The sequence below is a fragment of the Anoplopoma fimbria genome, chromosome 8 (genome assembly GCF_027596085.1).
Source record: "Anoplopoma fimbria isolate UVic2021 breed Golden Eagle Sablefish chromosome 8, Afim_UVic_2022, whole genome shotgun sequence".
NCBI lineage: Eukaryota > Metazoa > Chordata > Actinopteri > Perciformes > Anoplopomatidae > Anoplopoma > Anoplopoma fimbria.
The window spans coordinates 9,569,269-9,576,500 of record NC_072456.1 but is presented as its reverse complement, the minus strand read 5'-3'; the positions used below and the strand labels follow the sequence as shown (position 1 = coordinate 9,576,500).

The 7,232-nt window shown below is 43.2% G+C and overlaps 1 protein-coding gene across 1 annotated transcript; it reads right to left on the bottom strand.

Annotated features, from left to right (window-relative positions):
• Positions 1–305: 305 nt before the first annotated feature.
• Positions 306–6,359, bottom strand: LOC129094678 (fibronectin type III domain-containing protein 7-like). Its single transcript, XM_054602938.1, has 10 exons — positions 6,347–6,359; positions 5,985–6,248; positions 5,319–5,579; positions 4,454–4,714; positions 3,967–4,227; positions 3,321–3,590; positions 2,108–2,327; positions 1,646–1,905; positions 761–1,024; positions 306–610 (listed from the first exon to the last, which is right to left on the bottom strand). Exons 1-10 carry the CDS (start codon positions 6,357–6,359, stop codon positions 306–308), a joined length of 2,379 nt encoding a protein of 792 aa, XP_054458913.1.
• Positions 6,360–7,232: the final 873 nt, after the last annotated feature.

Below are 7,232 nucleotides of genomic sequence, written 5' to 3'. Positions count from 1 at the left end.
TTAACGGTGTACATCTGGCCACAGCCCATGTCGTACAATGGACAGTAGGTGTCAAGGGTGTTGCAGGAGACCTTCAGGCCCTGCTCTGTAACCCCTTCAACTGTGTAGTGATCAGCACCAGCGGTCATGTCCCACAGCACCTGGCCGATCGTCAGGCTGTACGATGTGATGATGTGCTCGGGGATGCACGGCTCTGGAAGAGAGGAAAAGTGTTGATGAGCTAATAAGACTCATTTTGCACAAAGAAGGTCCAACAACCAAGTGACATGACAATAATTAAAACATTACTGAACGGTAGAGGACTTTTAGCATGCATGCAGCTTTGCTGAGCTTGTGTGCCGTGGCTCACCAGTGACCAGCTGTCCTGTCATGTGAGCGATGCTGTTGCAGGTCTGTCCCACAGCTTTCACCGAGACAGAGTAGCTCTGGCCACAAAGCAGCCCTACCAGATTACAGTTGGTGGTGTTGGCCTCACAGGTGTCGTTGAGGCCCGACGCGGTGGTGGCCATGACCATGTAGGACAAAGCTCCATCACTTGGGTACCACGTCACTATGGCCATCTGCACATAGCAGTCCATCACTGCCTCAATATTTCTCACCTGACAGGGAACTGAGAGATAAAACAGTTATGACAGTCATAACTTTAGTTTGCTTTAAATATACCACGACTTTGCTCCGATGTCTAAAAAGAACTAGAAGAGAAAGTCAAGACAGACAAGTTCTCGTATAAGATATGCGTCTGTCACATGACTTTCTGTACCTGAAGGTGCGTCAACCACTGGAGTGGACGGGCTGTTGCAGTATCCATCTGATGACACCACGGAGACATGGTAGATCTGACTACAGCCGAGTCCTGTCACATTGCAGGAGCCCTCGGTGGTGCCCTGGCAGGTTGTGGTCTGACCGTTACTGTCCTGTACTGTGGCGATGTAGGAGTCGGCTCCTGAGCTCTCAGACCAGGACGTAGTCAGAGTGTTGCCCTCACAGTCCACCACAGAGGAAATGTTTTCAGGTGTGCACGGCACTAGAGAGAAGAGGTAAAGAATATGTGGTGCAGTCCTCCTCTGTAACATTTTGCTACCAGAGATGAAGAAATAATTATACATAATATATACTTATCGGTTTTTACTATCATGTCTGCGTGCTAAATATGAAGCTTCAGGCAGCAGCAGCTTAGCATAAAGAATGTAAACAGGGAAACAGCTAGCCTGGCTCTCTGAAAGTAGCACATCCACCTACCAGTACCGAAAAAACTTAGTATAAGAACAGAAAGTATTGGTTTTACAGGGCCTCGTGAAAATGACTATTTCTTGGGCATGCACAGTGACTTCCTGGCGTCTGTCAACCACAAATGTTGTACAGAATTGGCCAAACAAGACGTAACGCAGCTGTACATTATTATATACAGACATGTGAGTGGTATAAGCTTTTTTTCCCAAAATGTCAAACTATTCTATTAAAGCAAAATTAATGTATATATGCAGTTTATACCAAAAAAAAAAAGATGAATAGCATGAGCTGTAGCAGGTTACCCTAGATGAAAAGAAACAAATAATACATCCGTAAACGTGTTTGAGAGTAATTTGTTGTATGCAGCTCTGGATACAACCATGTGTAAACTTCAGCAGTGAGAGTCTTTACGTACCAGTCTTGATTGTCACACTGTCGCTACGTTTGCTCTGGCAGTCTTGGTCCTCTGCCGTCACAGTAGCTGTGTAATACTGTCCACAGAGCAGACCTGTCAGGTCACACTGGTTCGTGCTGGAGATGCACTCGTCCACGTGGCCATCGGTACCCACAGCCCTCACTCTGTAAAGCTGTCCTCCCCTGCTGTGGTTCCACGACATGGAGGCCACATTGTCGCTGCAGCTCAGACTGGCTTTGAGGTTCTGGGAACGCATGGCACTAAGGAGGGAGAGGTGAACATAGACATTTATTTATGCTTTTTGTTAATGGACTATACGCAATTCCTGGACTCTGTAGCTGTAGTTTATTTTATTCTCTGATCCTTATTCTTTCCATGATGTGTGTATGTGTTTGTGGGACATGTACAGTATATATCACACCTGTCCTGGTGATGTAGCTTTGGCTCTGGGAGCTGTTGCACGTTCGTCCCTCAGCCACGATGACCAAAATGTAAATTTCTCCACAAGGCAGATCGGTGATGTCACAGCCGGTGTCTGACGTGGTGCAGCAGAATTTGCCTCCGGATATCTGCTCCAGCGTGGCCGTGTACGTTACTGCACCAGGAATGGCTGACCAGGCGATGCTGATCGTGCGATTGTCGCAGTCCACTGATTTTTGTACATTCTCAGGAAGACAGGGAGCTGGGGAAGGAGAAGACAATTTAAAAACAACCTCCTAACTTTGCCAAAGTATGGCATAAACCTTGGATCTACACTTCTTAGTACGTCACCGTGCAGCCAAGGTACATGAATTAGAAAGAGGTACAAAAGTAACGTGAAGGTGCTATGAGAGGCTAGTTGTTCTAAAAAATGTTACCTACTGTGTAAAAAATAGCACATTTTACTATAAAACCCTCATGAGAACCACATTAGATTGAGATAATGGATTGTAGCTGTTTTTACAGACTGAAAACTTTAGTGATTTCTTCAGACCAGCTATTTCCCCTCAAATTCATTTCTACCACTAAAGCTATTTTTGTTGAATGTAGCATCTTTCAAGTTTTTGTAATGGCAGTAGCTTTTCTTTGGAGAAAATGAAATTGGTGCTTTCATTTCATTGTCTCTGGGGCAGATATGGACGGAGGCATGTGTTCTGTTTGCCACAGCATCAAGTTGGACATTTTCAAATTCTACACAAAGTGATTTTAATTAGATTTTATAATTCATTCATTCATTCATTTCCGTAACCTGCTTATCCAGTTAAGGGTCGCAGGGGTGCTGGAGCCGATCTCAGCTGTCAATGGGCGAAGGCAGGGTTCACCCTGGACAGGTCGCCAGTCTGTCGCAGGGCTAGATTTTATAATTTCGATAGGTAAAAAAGGAGTTGAAAAAACTTGGTCTGGAGATCTAAAAACAACATGTTTTAAAGTTATACAATAGAGCAGATAAGTAAATAGAGCTATATTTTAATACAGAGCAGGTTCTGCGTTTCCAAGTTCCTACCTGTTTTTGAAGCTGTTTGAGTGCCACACTTTTAATATTTTATTGGAGCAATTTAAAAAAGTGAAAGCCAACAGTTACAGCTCTAAAGCTCTGTTTAATAAAATAATTTCATGTGACTTCTTGTTTTTATATTATAAAAACTTTTTTTTAATATTTTTGTATGTATAAAGTTTAATATTGTTTTAAATCTACCAGTCTCAGTTGTGACAGCATTGCTGGGTGCAGATGGACACTTCTGGTCACGGGCCTTCATGGTGAAGGTGAGGTTTTTGCTGCACATCAGCGGCGGCAGAGCGCACATCCCGTCTGACGTGGAGTTACACTCAAATGTCTGGACGTCACCCTGGCTGTCCGTCGCCATGACGACGTAATCCTCAGCCCCTGCAGACTCCTCATACATCACCCAGGCTGAGTTTACCAGGCAGTCGATCTCCACTTCAGACAGGCGAGGTACGCAGGGAACTGGAGGTAACCAGGAAAAGGACAGAAAAAGGGTTATCAATTTTATTACACATATTATGCTAAAAACCCTGACAGTGAAATGTATTCATCTCTACTGTTTTCACTCAAAAATATACTTTAAACATTTCAGTGGCAAATAGCCCCATAGTAAGAATGTAGCGCTCATGAACAATACATTCTACAGTCAATACTACTACGTATAAAGAAATGAACTTAAATCATGGGAAGTTTTATTCTTATGCTAAAATGCTAAAATAAAAGACTATAAAAGAAAAGATTCAAAAGGATTTAAAAAGAGTAAATGTAATAAAAATAAAAAGAACAGTATTGCACATCTGCCTCTTTATTCAAGCAAAACTAAAATATTGGTCCTTACCTGTCTTAATCTTTTTTGTGGGGCTGTCTCTGCCCACACAGCCGTTTCTGGATGGTGTGATGGTGACGTTGTACTCTGTCCCGCACTCCAGCATGCTAAGATTACAGCCGGCGTTTGTGCCGCTGCAGTTGTGTTGGCGACCTGTGGCATCAACCGCAGACACCGTGTACACGACCCCCGACACACTGTTGTTCCAGGTTACGGATACAACACCGGTGGCACAGTTGACAGTGGGCAAAAAGGTCGGGAGAGGACAAGGAGCTGAGAGGAAGAGGAGACGATGAGGTGAGGACGAACAAAGACACAAAAATTAACCTCATATAAGAAATGGACTGAATATTTTCTTGATAGGAAATAGGAAAACAGGAAAATATGCAGGTATTTCGTATGTCATTTGAAAGCATCATGACTCAACATTGCAACATTCAAATAGCACGGAGAAAAAGACAGACAGATCTGTAATCAGATGTGCTGCAGCTTTACCCACCTGTAAGGACCTGCTTTTTGGGGTTATGGGAGCTGTTGCAGGCCTCATCTTGGGCCACCACTGTCACGTTGTAGGTCAGACCGCACTGCATGTTGTGAACTACGCAGTGATGCTTATTTGTCTGGCAGATGCTGACGTGTCCTTTGCTGCTCACCACGGAGGCGCGGAACTGAGAAACGTCACCCGTTGACGTCCAGGTAACGTTAAGGACACCAGACACACAGTCAAGCTTGTTCTGTATGTTCTGTGGCACACAGGGAGCTGAACAGAGAGAGCAAAGAGAAAAACATCTGTATGGTCATAGGTTTTATTCCCCTTCAGGTATGTGAGTACTGAGGGAGACACTGAACTGCTTGTGATTGGTTCTGAGCTGCTTTGATGAATCTGAAATATTCTAGAGGTTAAATAAAATGATTGCAAGCACAGATAGTAAGGAAACATACATATACAATTTGAATAATCACCCAAGAAGCATAAAATTGAAATCAGCATGTGATCAGCATGAAAATAGGCAATAGAATAATGAAGAATTAGAGGTGGAATTGTATCATTTACTATATGAGCTGACTTTTTGCTCTATGGCACATTTTGAGTCTTACATCGAGGTTATGTATTATTATTTTGAAAATTTCTTTAAATTCCTTCACCTCCTTAAGTACCACTCCTTTGGGGCCCCGAATAATTTAATTTTCAAATACCACATGTGGGATTTAGATATGTGAAACCTGAAGAAGAAAACCTGAATGTTTGTTACCCATACACAGTAAATGTGAAATCATTCTCTTTAAAATTCCAAATCAGTCACAATTCAAACAGTAGATATGGAGTGTGACCAAAAGATTTTGGTCACACAGGTTTTAAATACCTGTGTGAATCACTTTGACATCACTCTTGGCTCCAGTGCACGTTTCATCAACACCAGCAACGTAGACCTGGTACTGCTGTCCGCAGAGCAGACCTGATATCTGGCAGGTGGTGCTGCTGGTGTTACAGGACCAATGGTGGCCCTGTGCATCCTTAGCCACGGCCATGTAGGAGAAGGAACCCAGGGAGGCCTGCCACGACACTGAGATGTTGTTTGATTCACATGAAGAGTCGACCATCAGCTGGGTTGGAGGACAGGGAGCTGGGGAATGAAATATAATTTATATTATACATCATTACATGCATTTAAGAGTGTAACATGGATAACCTGTTGAGGGAGAAGGCTAAATTTGATGGATAAATAGTTTAAAAGATAAGATGAGAAGTTATTTATCAACAGTTGAAATAGTTAGCTAAGAGTGACTGAAAAAAAGTTGAAACGATAAACTGAAAGTAATGCTAAACAGCTTCAAATGTTCTGGTAGAAAAATTAGGGTTAATTATAAGTAAAAGTAGGCTTAAAGTAATATGGTAGTAAATCATACATACTTAAAAGTAGTTGATATGGAGTTGAAATAATTAGCTAGTTGAGAGCAATCGATAAACTGTAATGAAAATATGAGCTCAAAGAAGTTGGCAGCTAAAATCTATGAAGTATAAAAGTTACCTGTCTTGATTCGGTACCAGTCCTGTGCTGGACTGGGGCAGTTCTGTCCCTGTCCGCTGACGCTCACCCTGTAGCTCTCTCCGCAGAGCAGAGAGCTGATGTTGCAGGAGGAGCCGTTGGTGGAGCAGGTCTGCTGGTGTACGATGCGAAAGGCATCGGCTGAGGCGTTGTAGTAGCGGATGCCGCTGCCAGGCGTCCAAGACACCACAGCCGTGTTGGTGTTACAGTCCAGGGTAGTCTGCAGATCGCTGTGGGGACAAGGACCTAGACAGAGAGGTATGTCAAGAGGGAAACTGAATACATAGACGGAGAGTCATGTGGGTATGTACTGTGTGAACTAAAACTGTAATAAAAAATAATACCTTTTGGAAGCATTGTCACATTGCTGCAAGGTTCACTTAGATAGGGCTGCTTTCCAAATAATATACTTTTATTTTTTACTTTTAGTACATACTGCAGCTGCCATTAGAAAGTATTTATTGTTGAATGCAGTATTGGGACATACTACTTCGTCAATACATTGCGCCTTGAACTTTGACCTTTTGCTCATATAGCAGGCAGCTTCTGGAGGACAGCAGGACATACTGCATTTGTATTGTGACATACTAAATCTTTTTCTGGCATTCTTTATAGTATGGTAGTATGGGTATTGAAACGCAGCCTATGTCAAGTGCATTCAGTAGCTTCTGATGAGCAGTTCTAGGTGGCTGGGAATCTGTGTCCTCATAAAGCAGTGTATACATGAACAACCAAGCTGTGACTGGCAACTCAGCCCAAATATTCAGGTCATGTTACTCAAAGAGCCAGTAAGATGTTGGTTACTGTACTTTTTAAGATGCAGTGAAGCACTTTACAAAGATACAAAGTGCTACAGTACATCACTGTTAATCAGCTGATCTGCTTTTGTTTTTATTACCTGTGGTGGTGTTGACTGACTCGCTGACAAAACTGATGCAGGAGTCATGGCGAGCCACCACTGTAATGGCATAGTCCTGCCCACACGCCAGGCTAAAAAAGGCACAGTTGGTGTCAGTGTTGTTACATTCAGCGTCGTGGCCGAGATTGCCCCGAGCATACACGGTGTACGATTTAGCGCCACGTGCTGAGTCCCATTTAACCAGGGTGATACCAGTCTGGCAGTCCACTTGTGCTGTGAGGTGGGTGGGAACACATGGAGCTGGTGGGGAGAGAGAGATAGATTAGTGGCAGAGTCACTTTCAGTTTAGGCTTCTGTAGCATTTGATTACA